Genomic DNA, 23,600 nt, shown 5'->3' with positions numbered 1-23,600 from the left:
ATACGCAAGGCCCTCCATGGTCTGGCCAATTGGCTCTCTGACCTTGTCTCCTCCTACTGCACTCCAGTTCTCAGCACCCAAGCCACTTGGCCTCTTTGCTGACTTTGTTCATGTCAAATTTGTTCTCACTTTAGACCATTTGCACTTTTTATTTCCTCTCACTAGAATGTTCTTTCTTCAGATACCTGCATGGCCAACCCCGTCATCTCCTTCAGATTTTCCTTCATAAGTCACCTTCTCAGTGAGACCTTCCCTGGCCAAAACCTTTAGAAATTTCAACTTTCTCCCCACATCACTCCATACCTCCATTCCATGTTTGCTTTTTTCTTTTTCTTAGAAAAAAAGTGATAGATTATTACTAGCTACATGCTATATATACTTCTCAAGGACAGATATTTTGACCCATTTTGTTCTTTTCTTTATACTAAGCATTTGTAATAGTGCCTGATACTTGGTAGGCACTTAATTAATATTTGTGAAATGAATGGATGAATGAATGAATGCATGAATGAATGAATGATTAGGGTCTCTAGTCATAGCTCAATCTATAGCACTGTACTTCATCTGTCTACAGATTGTCCCATTTTCCTCCACAGCTTTCTCAAACTTTCACCATGATCTTCTCATTCTACATTACCTCATATATCAGAAGATAGATTCATCTCCTCTAAAAACTGAATTCATTTAACCTTCCTATTCATTCTCGCATTGCCATTCACCTACATCCACACCCATTTTCATCTTTTTTCTACCCGGTGAGAAAAGCGTGGTTCTTCTAGGTCCAGGCTGACCCTAGCATTCCTAGTCTAAAACTTATGTTACCACATCCAACACCCCTCTCTACTGTGACTTACTTAGAATTTCCTATACAACTTGAATCTTGGCCTTTCCACCACCTCTCTCTAGGAAATTGCCTGATGCCTACCTTCTGTCTTCTCAGATTAGACTCTGTCTAGTCCTACCTTTTTACTAATGTATGAGTAACTGACATTTTTATATGAGTATTCAAATTCTCAAGCTAAAGAGAAATATCTAATATTTAAATTTTAGGGTTCTACTATTTGACTGTGGGAAGAATTTGAGGTTTAGCGGTCTCCCCTCTGCTCATGAAATCGTACTTGTTCACCTTTTCCTCTGCCCATTTAGGTTAGAAATTCTGTAGTGTTGCTGAATATATCCAATCCAGAAAGGATATGTCAAAAGATTTTTTATATCAAATTACAGCAATGTTTTAAAGAGAAAAGGAATACCTATGTCATTTTATGGGAAATACAAGATGCATGAAAATATTATCTCTGCTTTGTGCCTTTAAAAGGAATATTAAGGAGTTATTCTAGAAAAGATTATGTATTGTTGAAATAGTCACTTACCTTGAATTCTTATCATTGTTATCTGTCAGGATAAAAACAATGCACAAAGCAGTTAATAATAATGACACAACAACACAGTCATTAAAAAGTTTGCCCTGGGAAAACATTCCCATAAGTTAGCTTTACTCATGGAACACAGCAAAATGACTATTTTCTTTTCTCTCTCTCTCTCTCTCTCTTTTTCATTCTCTCTCTCTGTCTGTCTCTCACATTACACAAGAAGACACCCTGTCAGGTTCAGGACTGCTGGATTGACTACATGTGTTTGATATTTCTACAGGATAAGAGGTATTTGTATTTCCTGAACGTCAACTAGATACCAACATTTTAAATTAGCATAAGAAAATTTAGTTCTTTGAACTACCAAGTAAAATGAATATTTATTGTTTTGTTCCCTGGAAACAAATTTATCTATCTATCTCAGAATTTATCTATTTAAAATTGAGACTACAAATTAATTAGACAATAAGATGATGTTGATACTCATATGCCAGGAGAAATCACCAAATTAAGCTGAATAGAATTTTCCCCAGCCTAGGTGAGAGCAAATGGAGCATAGGAAGTGAAAGTGGGATTGCTGGGACATGGATGTAGGGAAGCAACAGGGAAAGGAATTTCAGGGTGCTAATGTCAACCCCGCCATGGTACAGCAAATTCTGAATCTCTGGCATTTTAATTAATTTAATTTAAGTAAGAGTAAAGAGGCATTGTAGTATAGATAGAGATTATACATCTTGGCTTTAGAAATCAGAACTGGAGCAGGCTGAGGTGACATCACATCATAGGAGTTCAATTAGTTAGTTATCAAACCATTCCAAACACCTACAAATCCAACAGGAGATTGAAGAGAAGAAGAACAGCAATTCTAGAAACAGAAAATCAACCACTTTCTGAAAGGTAGGACCTACACAGAGGTAAATCCAAAGTGAAGGAAAGATAGACCATGGAGGGAGGGGCCGGCTCCCGGCAAGCGGCGGAGCACAAAATCAGAACTTTTAAAAGTCTGCTCCACTGAGGGACATCCCTCCAGAAGCTAAGCGGGGGTGGAACTCTTGTGGGGACAGTGTGGTCTCAGGTCCCGTGGGGTCAAGGAAGGATTGGGGTGTCTGAAGTGGCAGAGCTCATGGGTATTAGAGCAGGAAGCTACCTATAGAGACGGAGCCAAGGAGTGAGCTCTCAGCTCGGAGTTACCTTAAACTGTGATCCATGACACAGTGAAGCCACTGCTCTTTGAGCAGGGATACCACAAGTGACAGATCCAGGAAGAAACCCCCCCACCCCGGAAGAGCAGAGTGACAGGAATCTGTTGGGTTTGGAGACTCCAAATGGGGCTATGTGCCAGATACAGAAATGCTCAGTCATATGCCGGGTGAGCTCGGAGCACAACCAGAGACCAGGGAGACAGGAGTAATTGAGCGCTTTTCTCCCAGGGTGCACTGAGGAGTGTGACCCTGAGCTCTCGACCTCCCACCTTGGCCGGAGATTGGGAGGCCGCCATTTTCATTCCCATCTTCCAGAGCTCTACAGAAAGGAAAACATTCAGGGAACAAAAGCTCCTGAGAGTGAACTGAGGAGATTACTTAGCCCGGCCCATGGCAAGGGTAATGCAATTTCTCCTCGGGCAAAGATACTTGAGAATTAGTACAACAGGTCCCTTCTCCAGAGGATCAGCAAGAACATCCAGCCAAGACCAAGCTCATTGATCAAGGAGAATAGTGGAATTCCAGAGAAGGGGAAAGCAAAACATGGAATTCATGGCTTCTGCCCTATGATTCTTTTTTTTTTAAAGATTTTATTTATTTATTTGACAGAGATCACAAGAAGGCAGAGAGGCAGGCACAGAGTGGGGGGAAGCAGGCTCCCCGCTGAGCAGAGAGTCTGATGCAGGGCTTGATCCCAGGACCCTGAGATCATGACCTGAGCAGAAGGTAGAGGCTTAACCCACTGAGCCACCCAGGTGCCCCACGCCCTATGATTCTTTAGTCTTGCAAAGTTAAATAAATGTTTTTAATTTTATTTTTTTCTTATTCTAATTTTTTTTAACTTTTACTCTTTCCTCTTTTAACATTTTTAAACTAGTTTATCTTAATAATGCCTTTTTTTAAAAAATATCTTTTTGAACTTTATTATTATAGTCATATTTTATCCTTTATTGTAACTAACTTTATTTTTTTGTATACATATAGAGTTTTTTCTTCTGAAAAAATTTGGATATAACTTATTCTAATAGATTAAAATATACTCTAAATCTAGCACAGGGCTTTGTTCTAGTCTCCAGCCTAAGCAAATTCTCTCCACTTTTTTTTTTTTCTTTCTTTTCCCAACCAACTTATCTTATCAACTCCTTTCTTAAGATTTTTTAAAAATTTTCATCTTTAGAGTCACATTCCATCCCTTCATCATGTTTACCCTTATTTATGTGTATGTGTATATGTATGTATGTATATATATATTTTTTTCTTTCTTTAAAATTTTGGGAGGTAGTTTCTTCTAAAAGGCCAAAATATACCCACAATCAAGTGGGTGGCTCTATTCTATTCACCAGTCTAATATATATGTATAAATATCTTTTTTCAAAAATTTTTAAACTTCTTTTTACAGCCTTTCTTCTCCCCATGATTTGGGGTCTCTTCTGATTTGTTTAATGCTCATTTTTCTGGGGGTACTTACCACCCTTTTAGTATTTTATTCTCTCATTCATATATTTTTATCTGGATAAAATGACAAGGCAGAAAGACTCACAAAATAAATAAATAAATAAATAAATAAACCCACCAAAAACAAAACAAACAAACAAGAGGCAGTACCGAAGGCTAGGGACCTAATCAATATAGACATGGGTAATATGTCAGATCTTGAGTTCAATATGATGATTCTCAGGGTGCTAGCTGGGCTTGAAATAGGCATGGAAGATATTAAAGAAACCCTGTCTGGAGAAATAAAAGCCCTTTCTGGAGAAATTAAAGAACTAAAATCTAACCAAGCTGAAATGAAAAAATATATATATATTAATGGGGTACAATAAAAAGATAGAGGCTCTTACTGCTAGGGTAAATGAGGTAGAAGAGAGAAATAGAGAGATATAACCCCAAATGACAGAGAATAATGAAACTGGACAAAAGAGAGACAAGCAACTACTGGACCATGAGGGGAGAATTCGAGAGATAAGTGATACCATAAGATGAAACAATATTAGAATAATTGGGATTCTGGAAGAAGAAGAAAGAGAGAGGGGGGCAGAAGGTATATTGGAATGAATTATTGTAGAGAATTTCCCTAATATGGCAAAGGGAATAAACATCAAAATTCAGGAGGCACAGAGAATCCTCCTCAAGTTAAAAAAAAAAAAATAGGTCCATACCCCATCATCTAATAGTAAAACTTACAAGTCTTAGTGACAAAGAGAAAATTCTGAAAGCAAGCTGGTTGCTGCTTTCAATGGTAACATACAATGGTAAAAATATTAGATTGGCAGCAGACTCATCCACAGAGACCTGGCAGACCAGAAAGAACTGGTATGATATATTCAGAGCACTAAGTGAGAAAAACATGCAGCCAAGAGTACTATATCTAGCTAGGCTATCATTGAAAATAGAAGAAAAGATAAAAAGCCTTCAGGAAAAACAAAAACTAAAAGAATTTGTAAACACCAAACCAGCTCTACAGGAAATATTGAAAGGAATCTGCTAAACAAAGAGAGAGCCTAAAAATAGTAGACCAGAGAAGAACAGAGACAACATAGAGTAACAGTCACCTTACAAGCAATACAATGGCACTAAATTCATATCTCTCAATAGTTACCTTGAATGTAAATGGGCTAAATGCCCCCAATCAAAAGACATACGGTATCAGAATGGATTAAAAAAACAAAACCAATCAATATGCTGTCTATAAGAAACTCATTTTAGACCCAAAGACACCTCCAGATTTAAAGTGAAGGGGTGGAAAACAATTTACCATGCTAATGGACATCCAAAAAAAGCTGGGGTGGTAATCCTTATATCAGATAAATTAGATTTTAAGCCAAAGACTATAATAAGAGATGATGAAGGACTCTATATCATACTCAAAGGGTCTGTCCAACAAGAAGATCTAACAATTTTAAATATCTATGCCCCTAACATGGGAGCAGCCAACTATATAAACCAATTAATAACAAAATCAAAAAAACACATTGACAGTAATACAATAATAGTGGGGACTTTAACACTCCCTTCACTGAAATGGACAGATCATTCAAGCAAAAGATCAACAAGGAAATAAAGGCCTTAAATGACACACTGGACCAGATGGACATCACAGATATATTCAGAATATTCCACCCCAAAGCAAAAGAATACACATTCTTCTCTAGTGCACATGGAACATTCTCCAGAATAGATCACATCCCAGGTCACAAATCAGGTTTCAACTAGTACCAAAAGATTGGGATCATTCCCTGCATATTTTCAGCCGACAATGCTCTGAAGCTAGAACTCAATCACAAGAGGAAATTTGGAAAGAACCCAAATACATGGAGGCTAAAGAGCAGAATGGGTCAACCAGAAAATTAAAGAAGAATTGAAAAAATTCATGGAAACAGATGATAATGAAAACACAATTGTCCAAAATTGTCTGTGGGACACAGCAAAGGCAGTCCTGAGAGGAAAATATATAGCAAAGAAGACTTTCTCAAGAAACAAGAAATGTCTCAAATACACAACCTAACCCTACACCTATAGGAGCTAGAGAAAGAACAACAAAGAAAGCTTAAACCCAGCAGGAGAAGAGAAATAATAAAGATCAGAGCAGAAATCAATGAAATAGAAACCAAAAAAACAGTAGAACAAATCAACTAAGCTAGCACATGGTTCTTTGAAAGAATTAATAAGATTGATAAACCCCTGGCCAGATTTATCAAAAAGAAAAGAGAAAGGACCCAAATAAATGAAATCATGAATGAAAGAGGAGAGATCACAACCAACACCAAAGAAATACAAGAAATTATAAGAATATATTATGAGCAACTATATGCTAGCAAATTTGATAATCTGGAAGAAATTGATGCATTCTTAGAGATGTATAAACCACCAAAACTGAACCAGCATGAAGTAGAAAACCTGAACAGACCCATAACCAGTAAGGAGATTGAAGCAGACATCAAAAGTCTCCCAACGAACAAGAGCTCAGGGCCAGACGGCTTCCTAGGGGAATTCTATGAAACATTTAAAGAATAATTAATTCCTATTCTTCTGAAACTGTTCCAAAAAATATAAATGGAAGGAAAATTTCCAAACTAATTTTATGAAGCCAGTCTTCCCTTGATCCCAAAACCAAAGACCCCATCAAAAAAGAGAATTATATACCAATATCCTTGATGAATATGGATGCAAAAATTCTCACCAAAATACTAGCCAATAGGATTCAATAGTATATTATAAGGATTATTCACCACAACCAAGTGGGATTTATTCCTGGGCTGCAGGTTTGGTTCAACATCCGCAAATCAATCAATGTGATACAATACATTAATAAAAGAAAGAACAAGAACCGTATGATACTCTCAATAGATGCTGAAAAAGCATTTGACAAAGTACAGCATCCTTTCTTGTTCAAAACTCTGCAAAGTGTAGGCATAGAGGGTACATACCTCAGTATCATCAAAGTCATCTATGAAAAACCCACAGCGAATATCATTCTTAATGGAGAAAAACTGAGAGCTTTTCTGCTAAGGTCAGGAACATGGCAGGGATGTCCATTATCACCACTGCTATTCAACATAGTACTAGAAGTCCTTGCCTTAGCAATCAATCAACAAAAAGAAGTTACATGCATCCAAATTGGCAAAGAAGAAGTCAAACTATCATTCTTGACAGATGATATGATAGTTTATGTGGAAAACCCAAACAACTCCACTCCAAATCTGAGTTCGTACAGGAATTTAGTAAAGTTTCAGGATATAAAATCAATGCACAGAAATCAGTTGCATTTCTATGCACCAACAACAAGACAGAAGAAAGAGAAATTAAGGAGTCAATCCCGTATACAATTGCACCCCAAACCATAAGATACCTAGGGATAAACCTAACCAATGAGGAAAAGAATCTGTACTCAGAAAACTATAAAGTACTCATGAAAGAAATTGAGGAAGACACAAAGAAAATGGAAAAACAAAGACAATGGAAAAACATCTCATGCTCATGGATTGGAAGAACAAATATTGTGAAAATGTCTATGCTACCTAAAGCAATTTACACGTTTAATGCAATCTTTATCAAAATACCATCCCTTCTTTTCAAAGAAATGGAACAAATAATCCTAAAATTTATATGGAACCAGAAAAGACCTCAAATAGCCAGAGGAATGTTGAAAAAGAAAACCAAAGTTGGTGGCATCACAATGCCATACTTCAAGCTTTATTACAAAGCTGCCATCATCAAGACAGTATGATACTAGCACAAAAACAGACACATGGATCAATGGAACAGAATAGAGAGCCCAAAAATAGACCCTCAACTCTGTGGTCAACTAATCTTCGACAAAGCAGGACAGAATGTCCAATGGGGCTGGGGGGGGGGGTGAGGAATCTCTTCAAAAAATGGTGTTGGGAAAATTGGACAGCCACATGCAAAAAAATAAAATGAATCTGAACCATTTCCTTACACCACACACAAAAACAGACTCAAAATAGATGAAGGACCTCAATGTGAGAAAGGAATCCGTCAAAATCCTTGAGGAGAACACAGGCAGCAACCTCTTCTACCTCAGTCGCAGCAACTTCTTCCTAGGAACATCGCCAAAGGCAAGGGAAGCAAGGGCAAAAATAAACTATTGGGACTTCATCAAGATCAAAAGCTTTTTCACAGCAAAGGAAACAGTCAACAAAACCAAAGACACCTGACAGAATGGGAGAAGATATTTGCAAACGACATATCAGATAAAGGGCTAGTATCCAAAGTCTATAAAGAACTTATCAAACTCAACACCCAAAGGACAAATAATCCAAGCAAGAAATGGGCAGAGGACATGAACAAACATTTATGCAAAGAAGACATCCAGGTGGCCAACAGACACATGAAGAAGTGCTCTGCATCACTTGGCATCAGGGAAATACAAGTCAAAACCACAATGAGATACACCTCACACCAGTCAGAATGGCTAAAATTACCAAGTCAGGGAATGACAGATGCTGGTGGGGATGAGGAGAAAAGGGAACCCTCCTACACTATTGGTGGGAATGCAAGCTGGTGCAACCACTCTGGAAAAAAACATGGAGGTTCCTCAAAAAGTTGAAAATAAAGCTACCCTATGACCTAGCAATCACACTATTGGGTATTTACCCTAACGATACAAATGTAGTGATCTGAAGGGGCATATGCACCCAAATGTTTATAACAGCAATGTCCACAATAGCCAAACTATGGAAAGAACCTAGATGTCTGTCAACAGATGAGTGGATGAAGAAGATGTGGTATATATACACAATGGAATACTATGCAGCCATCACAAGAAATGAAATCTTGCCTTTTGCAACAACATGGATGGAACTAGAAGGTGTTATGCTGAGTGAAATAAGTCAATCAGAGAAAGACAATTATCATATAATCTCCCTGATATGAAGAATTTGATAGGCAACGGGGGGAGGTTTGGGGGTAGGGAAGGAAAAAATGAAACAAGACGGGATCTGGAGGGAGATGAACCATAAGAGACTCTTAATCTCACAAAACAAACTGAGGGTTGCTGAGGGGAGGTGGGTAGGGAGAGGGTGGTTGGGTTATGGACATTGGGGAGGGTATTTACTATGGTGACTGCTGTGAAGTGTGTAAAGCTGGCGATTCACAGACCTGTACCCTGGGGCTAATAATACATTATATGTTAATAAAAAATTTAAAAAATCAGAACTGGATTCGGATGATGGCTCCATAATCACTGGTCATGACATCTTTGCAACAGTTTAAACAAAGTCTCATTTTCTTCCTCTGTAAGTTGTAAAATAATATAATTTGTTTAAAAACTATGGGGCACCTGGGTGGCTCAGTGGGTTAAAGCCTCTGCCTTTGGCTCAGGTCATGATCCCAGGGTCCAGGGTCCTGGGATCCAGCCCCGAATCGGGCTCTCTGCTCAGCGGGAAGCCTGCTTCCTCCTCTCTCTCTGCTTGCCTTTCTGCGTACTTGTGATCTCTGTCTGTCAAATAAATAAATAAAATCTTAAAAAAAAAAAAAGCAAAACTAATAAATGTGGGGTACCTGGGTTGTTCAAAAGGTTAAGGGTCTGGTCAGTTCAGGTCATGATCTCAGGGTCCTGAGATGGAGCCCCCTCAGTTAGGCTCCCCTCAACACTCAGTGGGGAGTCTGCTTCCCCTACACTTTCCCTCTGCCTCTCCCTCTACCCCTCCCCCTGTTTGGGCACTCTCTCTCTCTCCCTCAAATAAGTAAATAAATAGTTTTAAAAATAACAATAATAATTGCTTGGAATCACTTGTGCTCACTACATGTTAGTGGAGGGCCCTACATAGGCCCTCTTTCCCATTATCTCACTCTGGCCAGTATAGTCTTTGTTGTTTCTCACTAAATAATTACTACTATAATCAATTTTAACAATAGATGGATAAAGGCAATAATAATAACCAGTGCTGGATTTTGTAGATGAGATACTTTCATTCACCTACGCTTTGAGCAGTTTTTTCCCCCCAAGTTCTTAATTTGTGTACAGGTTGAATATTACATGATGAGTTGACATTAGCTTCCCTAGGCATGGGAAATGTATAGAGGAGGTACAGTTTAAAATCCATTTATGCTGCTTTCACAACTGGTGCTTTTGAAAAATGTTTTGATATCAGTGAAATGGAATTGGGCATCAATTTCTGGACCTGCCATGATTTCAGTCTTGGAAAATGTACCAATGCCACTGGTTGTGTCCTTCAATGTACGCAGCCACCGCACATTCTCCCACACTTCACATGTTTTTACCCAGCATTTTCAAGCATTCCATTACATGGATTCTGGATAGAACCACCCGTTAGTCAGTAAGAAATACATTCAGTAATGGTTCTTTATATTATTGTTGGTCTTCCTCTGACCCTTGGAAGTTCACTAGCTTGTCCACTTTTGCTCTCACCTCTTTTTGTTTAAGAGACAGTAAAAGAAAAAGACCACTTACAGAATCTGTCTGACTCAAACCCATAATTGTCCTCTCCAAATTTCTTCACACTGCGAAGAATTACTGACTCAGACATTGCAATCTGCAGCCAATAGCCCTATAAAATAAAATAAGCATTGCAATTATTTCTTTTCTCTTCTTTAAACAAAGTAATCAAATGAAAGAACAGTTTCGTACAATCACTAACAATTTCAATCTTCACTAAAAAGATTTTTTTTAGTTGGTCAATAACTCCATGAAAGAGTCTAATTATTAGGACAGATAAAGTCAAACCATATGGCTTTCTCTAGTTGATGAGTGGATAGTTATTTTTTATTTATTTGTCCTTTCTGATTGTCCATCTTTCCATCCTTTCTCCTTCCTTCCTTCCTTCCCTCCTTCCATGAATAAAAATAAAAACCACTAGAGCTGCACAACCAACTGGTGACATTATTGGGTCAATGTCTGGAAGGACAACACCTATCACTGGTGGGTAGCCTGCAATGCTCCTTTGTAAATGCAACGCCTATATCGAGAATATGGTGAGTCCAGGGGAAGAGCTGCCTACTCACTTTAGAAAACAAATATTACCTTGACATCAAAACAAGCAAGAATGCTATAAGAAAAAATAGAATTATAATGACTTTTTGAAAATAGATCCAAAATTGCTATATACGTTAAGTATAATTCAGCAGTTCATGAACAAAATAAAATGAACAATGTTGGTCCCAGGAATGCAATCATCATTCAATGAAAAACTTTGGTTATTTTGATAGATGCAGAAAAGGTATCAATAAGAATCAACATCCTAAAACCTAATAAATTTAGGGAAATCATTATCTGGCACTCTAATGAATAGATTTTGGGTAACGATCAGCAATGAATACTAAAACCATTAACTGAAATACTGGCAAAGGTTCAATATCTAGTAGTACAAAGTACTGCAAAGATGTAGAGGGAAAACATTATATAAAGTCATTCTATCTCCTTAAGTTCCTCTTGGCTCTCACCATTTCTCACACTTTCCTTGTTTTCGATGACCTTGACAGTTTTGAGGAGTGCAATTATTTTGTAGAATGTCCCCTAAAATGGAATTTATCTGATACTTTTCTCTAGATTTTTCTCAGGATTAGACAGGGACTGTGTATTTTAGGAAGGAAAACCACAGAGATAAAGTACCCTTCTCATTACATTTTATCAAATGTTATTATCAACATAATAGTGCCAATCAACATGATTTATAAAAAATAAATTTTACAAAATAAACTCATTATTAAGAAGTAGAGTGAGAAACATTATTTCATTAAGCAATTTAGGAGGTCAGTAAAATTTTTTTAAAAATACATCAACTAGATTCAAAATTCTTATTTAACAACAAATTTTTTTCACTATAGCAGTATTACATTCAGAGAATGCAACATTCATGGGTTATATCACTTTTGAAATTTTAGCCCAAAATTTGTTTTTCAAAAGGAAAAGAAAGAAATACTTTCATAATGAGAAAATAAAATTTTAACAATAGTTGTAATATTACATCTCTTAATTTTTAGATAAGACTTTTTAAAAAAAAATTCATATTCAATGGTTTTTTTCCTGGCTTAGTTCTTCATTTAAAAATGTTTCTTTCTGGGACGCCTGGGTGGCTCAGTGGGTTAAAACCTCTGCCTTCAGCTCAGGTCCTGGTCCCAGGGTCCTGGGATTGAGCCCCACATCAGGCTCTCTGCTCAGCGGGGAGCCTGCTTCCTCCTCTCCGCCTGCCTCTCTGCCTACTTGTGATCTCTCTGTGTGTCAAATAAATAAATAAAATCTTTTAAAAAAATGTTTCTTTCCACTGGTGTGCAAATATTTGGCAGCACTTAGAGGCCAGTTGTGTAGTGTCTTGTCCATGAACTTCAGAGTTTCACAGATCCTGTGACTTTACTCCATGTTGTTGTATATGTTTTTTAACCTCTCTCCAGGCCCTGAATTCTCCATCATTCTAGTCAATGATGGTGATAAAATCTTCCTTGGAGGACTAGTGTGAAAATGACATGAAACTGTGTTTGCACATCAGCTGACACAAAAGGAGAAGACGGCTAACATTCCTTTTGGTCTTCAAGCCTAGTCCCCCTACCACTCCCATGGGGGTCACTTGCAGTAAGCCACCCTCTATTAAAAAGGAGAGTGATGATCAACCAACCTACTCTCTTCATTTTCCGTCTCTGTGCCCTCAGCAATTCTGTACAGTTGTTTTCACATTGGGTTTGCTTACATTTCACTTCTTTATGAATGCAATGATTGTTGGGATATCTATTTTACTATTTAAGAGTAATATTCTCAAACACCAAAATTCATGCATAGCATGGATTTCCACCCTTGTGGCATTGACAGTGCCCTTCAGCCAAAGACCACTGGGAACACAACTGTAGTGGAACAACCTGGATTTATTACTTAATTGCAGTAGAGGAGAACACCCAGTGGGGACTATGGGGGTCTCAGTTAGAAGGTGTTAGGAAGAAACTATTGCAGAACTTGGGTTTCAGTTGTGTGTTTTGTGAGAGGATCCAAGAAAGCCAGGGTTTGCTCCAGATTGGATGCTGTCGGAAAGTCAGAGCAATTTCATGATTGGGTGCAGAAATAGTCACTCATAGCAAGACAAAGGGATGTTTGATATTTTTGAAGGTTGCACAATGACCTTCTTTTTGCCTGTGTTTGGGAAAAATTATGGACTTGTCTTTGTTTCATTTTTATCCTGGTTTCAGACTGAGTTTGTCTGAGGTTGATGGGATGGTTAATTTCATGTATCATTTTGAGTGAACTAAGGGATGCCCAGATAGCTGGTAAAGCATTATTTCTGGGAATGTCCGTGATGGTGTTTACAGAAGAGATTAGCATTTGAATCTGTAGACTGCCCTGACCAGTGCAGATGGGCATTATTCATTCAGTCCTTTGAAGGCCTGAATGGGGCAAAGAGGCAGAGAAACTAAATAGACATTTTTTCTAAAGAAGACATCCAAATGGCCAACAGGTACATGAAAAGATGCTCAACATCACTAATCATCAGGAAAACGCATATCCAAACCATAATGACATATCACCTCACATCTGTTAGAAGGGCTATCACTAAAAAGACACAAAATAACCAGTACCGATAACCATTTGGAGAGAAGGGAACCCTCGTGCCCTGTTGATGGGAATATAAACTGGTTTAGCCACTATGAAAACCACTATGCAGGTTCCTTAAGAAATAAAATACAAGGGTGCCGGGGTGGCTCAGTCAATTAAGCGTTGGCTCAGGTCATGATCTTGGGATCCTGGGATTGAGTCCACATCAGGCTACCTGCTTGGCGGGGAGTCAGTCGGCTTCTTCCTCTCTTTGTGCTCTGCCCCTGCTTGTGCATTCTCTCTTTCTTTCCTTCTCTTTCTCTCTCAAAGAAATAAATAAAATCTTAAAAAAATATATATAGCTATCATATGATCCAGCAATCCCACTTCTGAGTATATACCCAAAGGAAATTAAAATAGGATTTTGAAGAGATACCTGTACTCCTGTGTTTATTGCAGCATTATTCACCATAGCCAAGATAGAGAAACAACGTAAGTGCCCATCAATGGATGAATGGATAAAAAAGATGTGGCATAGTGTGTTTGGGTGGCTCAGTTGGCTGAGTGACTGCCTTTATTCAGCTCACGTCATGATCCTGGGGTCTCAGGATGAAGTCTCACATTGGGCTCCCTGCTCAAGGGGAGTCTCCTCTCTCTGACTCTCCCCGCTCTTATGTTCTCTCTCTCACTCCTTCTCTCAAATAACTAAAATCTTAAAAAAAAAAAAAAAGATGTGGCATATATATATATACACACACATATATAGAATATATAAAAAATTACATATGTGTATGTGTATGTACACACAATGGAATATTATTCAGCCATAAGAAAGAAGGAAATCCTGCCACTTGTGACAACATAGATGGGCCTTGAGGACATTATTTTTAATAAGATAAGCCAGACAGAGAAAGACAAACATGATATGATGTTGCCTATATGTGGAATCTTAAAAAGCTGAACTCATAGAAATAGTAGAATGGAGGTTACCAGAGGCTGAGGGGTGGAGGGATTGGGGAGACATTAAAGGATACAGACTTGCAACTAGAAGATGAGTATGTTCTGGAGATCTAAAGCACAACAGAGTGATTATAGTCAACAGTACCATATTGCATACTCCAAAATTGCTAAGAGGGTGTATCTTAAATGGTCTTACCACAAAAAAGAAATGATAATTGTGTGACATGATAGAGGTGTTAGCTAAAGCTCTGGTGGTGACCATACTGCCATATATGAGCGTATCAGAGCAACAAGTTGTACACCTTCAACTTCCACAATGTCATATGTCAAACACATCTGAGTAAAATATTAATTTTTTTGAAGTCAGGAAAGGATGAATTTGCTTTTTTACTTTAGGAAGGAAATGCATCCTTTCCTGCCCTTGGACATCAGAACTACTGGTTCCCACCCCTTCAGTTGGTTGCTCAGTCAGAAACTGAAGCTAGTTCCCTTATCTCTGCCCAGCTCAGAAATGGCAGTGACGACTTTTGAGGGCCATGGTGTTGGAAAAGTTCATGACTTGCATGTATCCACAAAGACAGTGGCAGTTTTATAATGTTGAGTCTGGGAAAGGACAACGAGATACCAAAATCACTAGAATGAATAAGCAAAAGCCTTGCCTATGATATTTTCCAGGAAAGGCGATATTTCCAGAATTGGATGTTAGATGGATTACCTCATATCATTTAAGCATAGAATGAAATTCTGGTATATCACTAGACCATGCTTTCTTCCCCAGTTTAGTTCCCTTTTTATTAGATGAGATTCTGGGAAACATAGCAGATGCTAGAGAGTACCTCTGATAGTTTCTGAAACCCTGGGAACATAGTGGGAATCTAGTTTTCGGTGGTCAACAGGTTTGTTTCACAGGGTCACAAGAGTGTGTCTCCTCTTCACCTGGTACATTCCACGATTTAAGCGTACTCTGGTGTGTTGTCACATTTTTTCCCCATCAATATTAGCAGATGTAATGTCATCTAATTCTACTCTCTCAGCTGTTATCTATAGTACCGAAGCTAACAATTTTACTCTTGAGCTTCCTAAAGTGTGTGAAGGTTTCTCGGATATCACACATTGCAGGAAGCTTTAATTAAGGTTTCCTAACAATTTACAATAACACAATTTTACTTTAACCACATAAAAGAACTCAGAATTGAAAATGAGGTACCATGCTATTTCCTTTTCACTCTGCCTTTTCATAAAGTAAATGATTTTAATCTCCTAAAAGTCTCTCTGGACACAAACTGAGAATTTTAAAATCTTCCAGGAAGATGGTCTTCCAATAAATTTAGAAAATCTAGGGAGTCAAAAGTCACAAATCAAGATTCCTAAGCACTGGCTGGCAGACTTTGGCCACCTAATTGTGGAACCCCCAAGAATTTTTAATTGTCCATGCTGGATCTACTGTCCCTCTCTGCTAAATGACGTGTGGTCTGTGTGCAGACTATATGTACTTCTGTTTAACTATCCAGGGTTGAAGTTTTCTTTTCTTTGATAAGATGTGTAATCTTATCAACACAGAGGAGAGTCTCCTGACCTTTACTGGTAGACACATCACAGACAATTCTACTTTAGAACACTAGCAACAATATTCTGGATGACGACCACTGCTAGGGAGGAGAGAGAGAAGACAGAAAGTAACACCTGGATGGGTTGCCTGACAGAACCTAGGACACTGACAAACCTCAGAAAGGAAATAAATAAGCACTGCCCTAGGGGGTTAAGGCTGTCAAAACTAGATGAGATAAAGTTCTATAAGCTATGTCAGGGGCAACCCAAAAATCCAAAGAATACAAAATGTCAGTGCCCACCACAGATCATTGCATCAAGGTTGCTAAGTGTGACGTCAAGATTCCAGTCTGACTATTGATCCTGCAGGAGAACTGAAAAAGAGAAAGGGAAAGAATGACAGAAAGGCATGCAGGCAGGCAGGCAGGCAGGAGGGAAGGGGAAGGGAGGGTGGGAGCGTGGGAGGGAGGGCAGAAGGGAGGAAGGGAGGGGAGAGAAAGAAAGAAGAGAGAAAAGCAACAGGTCAGGGGTGAAAATAGTTCTCCTAGAAGCTGGAATTCTTCCAGGGTGAAGATATAACTATAATAGGAGCATTCGGCCCACTGCATTTTTTTATAAATAAAGCTTTATTGGAACACAATTATGGCCATTAGTTTTAATGTTGTCTTTGGCTGTTCTTGTGCTACACTCAAAGAGTTAAGGAATTGTGACAGACTATACTTACAACCCCCCATCCACCCACCAATTCTTAAACCATTTACTTTCTAGCCTTCTGCAGAAAATATTTGCTGACTCCTGTATTACGAGGTCAGTTCAGGAGAGCCTGGTGCCTGGGTAGAAATATTGCCTGATTTACCCAACCTAAAAATCGTACGGAGCCCCAGCCCTCCAACCTGCCCTATCCTCGTGGAACTTACATTGTGGCAGGGAAGGCAGGTGCCACATAAGAGATGACAAGCATGTGACTGTGAGTGAAGAGGAAGCATGGGCATCTCCTAGACCCTCCAGCAGAGGTCCTGTTCTGGTCTAGAGAGTGCAGAGAGACCCTGGAGCCAGAGCATTTTCAGGGTGGGACATAGGAGATGAGAGTGACTTAGCCAAGGAAACAGGAGACAAAAAAGCATCCCTGGCAGGGAAGAGCACATGAAAAGGCCCAGATCCAAGAGAGAGCACATAGGCTCAAGGACAGAAGAATGTCCAGTGAGTGTGAAGGAAAGTGGATGGACGTCTCGGAAGGACATGGCTGCTGGATTCTTCTGGGCCTCATCTTTAACACTGAGGACTTGGGACCTTACCCCAATGGCAAGGGAACTAAGAGAGAATTTTAGGCAAGATAAAGATACGGCCATTTTATACTTGTTTAAAAATGGCAACACTCTTCAGGCGTGGAATTTGAGAGCCCCCACCCAGAGGGACTAGGAAATCAGTTGGGAAGGACAAACATTTTGCCAGGCCAGGCAACGGGCACCCTTGTTCAACAGGGCACAGACCACACAGTTCATCCCCAGACAGATAGGCCATTGGTGCCGAGGCTCCTGTTGCTTTTGGCTCTTGTCCCTTCTCTATTCATCAGGTTTTCAATTGTCTCTGTGGAGATTTGTTCTGCTTTTCAATTCATTTTCTCCCAAATACTACCTTTAAAACATGTTGGACCTTGCTTCAACTGAATTTAGAAGGAAGAGCCTGGGGTTTTCCTACATCCAGGCCAAGGTAATAAGGAGGATCTAAATGCCCTAATGGTCAGTGAGGAGCTGGAGGGACAGCGAGGGGTACAAGGCCAGGCTCACGGAGTGAAATGTTCTTCATCCCACTGCACAGCCCACTGTGAATATTCTCCTTGGCATTTCTCTTATGAGGCCTTTCCCTTCGTAGAAGCTCTCCAGGCCTCCAGGACCACATATTCCCCTTCCCTGAGCTGCTCAGGGAGAAATGCAGAATGGCTCCTGATCCTCTGGAATTTGAAAGTTGTCTTTTCAGCCACAAATTCTGATTTATTTTTTTTTTTAAGCCCTAAAAATGCCTTTCAACTGCTGACATGCAGAAATGTAGATAGTGCACTTTTGATATTATTAAACGCAGCAAATGATTGGCTTTTCCCAAGGATCATGAAAAGAAAGATTAGTTTACACTAAGAAGCAAGAAAAATAGAAAAATACTGCCTTGTAGATAAGCAGGTTGTGGCGTGATGGTGTGAGTCAACAATGTGGAAGATAGGCTAGGATAGAAATGAGGCCCCTTTAGCCTGAGGGCTGCAGCTGATGACAAGGGAATGAAATGAAATGGAGGACTAAAGAATTGCTCTCAAACAAGAGTTTAAGGTCAACATTACCCCCAGCCTATCTTGGTCTCTACATGCATAGCTCTCCCATCTGCTCAAAGCAACACACAAACCCTAACACTTGATTCTTGCAATGGAACTTGGGCATTTTTTGTTTTTTTCTTTTTTTTAGCAATTTCAGTGTCCTTTAAAACTATGGAATGAGCAGGGTTGTTGTTTTGGGTTTTTTTTTTCCCCTACATTACTTCTTAATCTATTTCCAGCAACCTTCAGCAAATATTTGACACCTTTACTGTTAATGGGAGGACACATAAATTATTCAAGGGGCTTACGACCAAGTAGGGGGCAGGGCATGTAAACAGTAACTCCCAGGCAGGGAAATGGAATCTCAGAGAAAATAACAGAAGGTTACAGAGCAGAGGAAAGAGGGTACCCAAGTCTGGAGGGGTAGGGAGTGTGTGGGGCTGAGGTGGGGGGTGTTGCTGCATAGAGAAAGAACTTGTATTAAACAAGACCCTGTAAATAAGTTAATGCTTTACAAGTTTAATGATAACCACCATTAGATCCCAATATTAAGAGTTTGGGATGCAGTCATTATAATTTGTCTCTAATATGTCTAGTAAGCTAGCCTTCCCTCAAAACACTTGGAAATACCACACTTTATTCCCAGGCATCATTCGATATTTGACCAATGTGTTCAAATTATCAGCAACATGTGATTTCTACTAGCTAGGGAAACCTAAAAAGGGAAATTAGATTCTAGAAACCAACCTTTCTCCCTCTAGCCATGCATCCGAAGCTCATATTTTTTAGTATCTTAATTACTGAAAACTGGGAGAATGACGAAATGAGCATGGTGTTGGAGAAAAGAGAAAGCTGGTAGAGTTCTCTAATAAATCAGCACCAGCTTTCTGGGATGCGATTTGTGGTGATCTGTGCAAACAGCATTGTGCTTTCATAAAACCAAGATTTAAAAGTTCACTAGCATTTTTACTTTGGGCAGATTATTCAATCCATTCACCCATTTGCACCACACACTCCGTACACCACACTCACATTCTCAAGAGAGTTGATGCATAAAGTTATAAATGAAACAGTGACCAAGAGCCATCTCTGTTGTACATCCTGTTATGAAATTATCAATGTATTCTGCAAGTTCCTATCCAAGCATTACAGTATTGCTTATAGCATGACAAGAGGACAGCCTTTAGTAAATCAGAAACACAACACCCCCCAGAGTAGAAGCCAGAAGCCATGGACTTGAAGAATGTAGACCTCAAATATTCTAGACAGTAGAAGTCACTTACCTGTGAGTGTGAACTTGAGAAAGCCAGAGAACAAGAGACTCTACTGTGGAGAGTCAAAGCGTTTTACCACTCTTTCCAACTTCAGTTTTCATCATTATAAAACACTGAGCAGAATTCAGGCTTTTTTGAAAACATTATCTATTTGCTGACGGGTCAATGCCCTGAAGGCCAGGCGAAGCACAGTTCAGTGACATCTGTGGAAAGGTTGAGCACACTGGAAACAATAACCTCAGATCCAGAGCATGCTTGAGAAGCCATCTGAGGGTGCCACCAGGCATCAGAAAGTGAGGATTCCCTTGAAAGGAGACTGTGGCACCACCCCCGCCCCACAAGAGCACTGTGATTGTGGCTTGGTCCTCCTCTTCCGTTCATAGGTCTTGGTCCGAAGAAGTTACTTGAAAACCTAACAAGCCAATACCAAAAAACCTTGAAACTTTTCCCCTCAATCTGAAAGATTACTCTTGGAAATTCCTTACGTGGCAGGCCCCTGATACTCCTGCCCTAGCCCCAGAGCTGTGTGGAGATAGATAACCTGGAAGAACTCCTGAACCAGCCTTTTGCTCAAAACTCTGTGCGCTCACATGACCCTTGCACCCTGGCCTCCACAGTCAACGACCTCAGGCTCTATCCACCAGAGGAAGCCTTGTGTAAGGAGAGAGAAATGATTTTTTAAAAGGTATTTAAACCTTTTCGTTTAACCTGTTCATTTAAGAACAGAAATCCAAGTCAAATAAATTCATAGAGCTTCTCCCATGCCTTTGTGCGGTTTGGATCTGTTCCTATCCCTTCTCGCAAATTCTTCCCATTTTCTCAAATGCTCTTATTTTTTCTTTCTCTGCCTGAGTTAATCCTTTGCTAAGTGTGTCTCACTCTGGCCTTCAGCAATAAATAATGATAGCCAATGGTGGTCAAGCCCTTGTTGGCTCAGTTGAAGAGTTTCATTTGTACCCCCTTATTTGGATTTCTCAATATGCATAGGGGTTAGATGCTCTCATCATCATCCCCATTGTATCCTGGAGGGGACGGAAGCATGGAGAGGTCTTACAACTAAGGGGTACAGCCTATGCTCCTAACCACTCTCTGCTAACCTTTCACCCACACTCTAAAATGCAGGTGGGCCAGTGCTTCTCCATTTACAGAAAGGAAGCTCAAATAATAAGATCAAGCTTTCTCAACTTCAAGTTTTCCAGTCATGACCTTTTTTAAAATTCAGCATCCACAGGGTGCTCAGTCGGTTAAGTGCCTGCCTTCAGCTCAGGTCATGGTCCCAGGATCCTGGGATCCAACCAGGCATCGGGCTCCCTGCTCAGTGTGGAGTCTGCTTCTACCTCTTCCTCTGCCCCTCCTTCCTGCTTGTGCTCTCTCTCATTCTCTCACTTTCTTTCAAATAAAGTAATTAAAAATCTTTAAAAAAAAATTCAGCAGGGGCACCTGGGTGACTCAGTTGGTTGAGCAGCTGCCTTTAGCTCAGGTCATGATCCCAGGCTCCTGGTATCAAGCCCCATATCAGGCTCCCTCTCCTACTTCCCCTGCATGTTCTATCTCTCACTGCCTCTCTCTGTCAAATAAATAAATAAATAAAATCTTTAAAAAAAAAATTCAGCATCCACTACTGTTTATCTCTACTGGAATCCATATATATGATGATTTATAATTTAGCCCCAAATTTTGTATGTTATTATATGTATATGTTAAATTTTCCATATGTTGAGGTCAGCAAACATAAGCAAGATTTATAAATGTTCCCCTCTCCGAGCTGGTTTGCGAAGCCCTGGGACAGGTTGACTTCTGAGGCAACGCAAATGTAGTAATACTGGGTTTGGCACTGGTTAGGACCCAGGAAAAAGAAATTTGCTCTACACAAAACCAAAATGACAGCACATCTGTGGGATTATAGCCTTGATAGGGAGAAGAGCCTCTGTAGAATTTTATGACCTTCGTTCTGGTGAAATTATTGATAACAGTCACAGGATGGAAAGGAGTTGCTCACTAGTCCCAGCGTCCTAAGTTTTCCCCTTGTGTGACATGTAGATGTATGGGAAGATTAAAAAAAGAAAGAGAGGGGGCACCTGGGTCGCTCAGTGGGTTAAAGCCTCTGCCTTCGGCTCAGGTCATGATCCCAGGGTCCTAGGATCGAGCCCTGCATCGGGCTCTCTGCTCAGCGGGGAGCCTGCTTCCTCCTCTCTCTCTCTGCCTGACTCTCAGTCTACTTGTAATCTCTGCCTGTCAAATAAATAAATAAAATCTTTAAAAAAGAGAGAGAGAGAGAGAGAGAGTTCTAGAGCTAGAAACGATATTGCAGATACCACCTCATCTTGTAGATGCAAAAACTGAGGGCAGAGCAATGACCTGTCCTGAGCCCCATGCAAGTTTAATAACATCTTCCTCTGCTCCTTCAACTCTGGCCCCTTGAGCAGCCAGGACAGGATGAATACCAAGTTAACCATTCCTATTGTGTTTCAGCCATAGGTGAGCTTTCTTTATGATCTAGAGTCTAAAAGCAGGTAGAGCTGTGGTGCCTGCTGTCCTCCAGTTAAAACATCAACTGAAACATTTTTGAGGGCTTCTTGTGTGCCAAATACTGCTCTAACCTGGGATACAGTATGAGCAATACTCATGAGAATCCCTGCCCTCAGGAATCCTATATTCTGATGGGAGTAAGGGCAGACAGATAGTAAACAACAAGCACAACATATGTGCAGATGGTGAGAGATGCTACGGAGAGAAACATTAGAGGAAAGGAATATGATAGGGAGTAAGTGTATGTGTGAATGTGTGTTTGTGAGGCGAGCAGGAGTGCCGCCATTTTAAGTCAGGTGGTTGGAGAAGGTGACGTAGGAGGAATGATCTGAGGTGAGGGAGCAGGCACATGAGGATCTGGAAGAACAGTAAGTGCGAAAGCTCTGGGCAGGGGAGCACCTGTTGTGTTTAAGGAATCACAAGGAAGTCCGTAGAGCTGGAGGAGAGTAAGAGAGAGAACAGTAGTAAATGGTATCATTGTAATAACAGTAGAGCTGTGGTTCCCAAAATGTGATTACTAGACCAGCAGCATCAGCATTAGCTGTTAGAAATATAAATTCTGGGGTCTACCCTAGATGTCCTGAATAAAAACTCTTGGGGTGGTACTCAGCATGCTGAAGTTTGAGAACCACTATCATAAAATCTTAAGAGGTCACTTTAGACCAATTTGGACCATGGTTCAAACTCATTTTGAAAAATGCCTCAAGGAAGGCCCAAATGAGGAAGATAGAATTCAGCCAACAATAAATTGTTCCCAAAATCATACTAGGGGGAAAAAAACAAAACTATTGAGGATCATTCTGGGCACTGTGGAAGAAACAAAATAAATCAGTATTATTTTCAATACGTGAATCATTCAAACATAAATCATTGAGCATCTTCTATTTGCAAGATGTCATGTCAGATCCTATGCTGGCTGCCCACTTGTACACTTAAGAGTTAGTGTCCTCGAGAATGTATAAATCTTAAAGGGAAGATAAAGCCCCACATAAAAAGCAATTAAGAGGGGCTCCTGGGTGACTCAGTGGGTTAAACCTCTGCCTTCAGCTCAGGTCATGATCTCAGGGTCCTGGGATCCAGCCCCACATTGGGCTCTCTGCTCAGAAGGGAGCCTGCTCCCCAGCCCCTGCTGCCCGCCTGCCTCTCTGCCTACTTGTGATCTCTGTCTGTCAAATAAATAAATAAAATCTTTTAAAATTTTTAAAAATAAAATAAAAATTTTAAAAAGCAATTAAGAATAAAATAAGGCAGAACAAAATCAAATGTCAAAGCATTCAATGCATCTCTTACATATTTTTTAAAAAATGACACATCAGTGGGGACAAGAATCATTAGGGAAAGAGTCTCTGAGGAGAGGGAATTGGAGTTTCGTCTCGGAGTGTGAGGAACACCCAGTCAGGAATACAGCATGAACAA

The 23,600-nt window shown here is 39.8% G+C and overlaps 1 protein-coding gene across 2 annotated transcripts in view; it reads right to left on the bottom strand.

Annotated features, from left to right (window-relative positions):
- Positions 1-19,962, bottom strand: part of ABCB11 (ATP binding cassette subfamily B member 11) — a 97,266-nt gene extending 77,304 nt beyond the window's left edge. The window contains exons 1-3 of one of the 2 annotated variants that reach the window (XM_059167108.1): positions 19,665-19,962; positions 10,509-10,605; positions 1,371-1,392 (exon numbers count right to left, since the gene is read on the bottom strand). In XM_059167108.1, coding sequence (XP_059023091.1) covers positions 1,371-1,392; positions 10,509-10,584 — 98 coding nt within the window. In that variant the 5' untranslated portion in view covers positions 10,585-10,605; positions 19,665-19,962. Of the gene's footprint in view, positions 1-1,370; positions 1,393-10,508; positions 10,606-19,664 lie in introns of those variants that run through there. The other variant, XM_059167109.1, reaches the window with a different exon arrangement.
- Between the last annotated feature and the right edge of the window lie 3,638 nt (positions 19,963-23,600).

Source organism: Mustela lutreola, chromosome 3 (assembly GCF_030435805.1).
Source record: "Mustela lutreola isolate mMusLut2 chromosome 3, mMusLut2.pri, whole genome shotgun sequence".
NCBI lineage: Eukaryota > Metazoa > Chordata > Mammalia > Carnivora > Mustelidae > Mustela > Mustela lutreola.
This window is presented reverse-complemented; position numbering and strand designations above follow the sequence as displayed.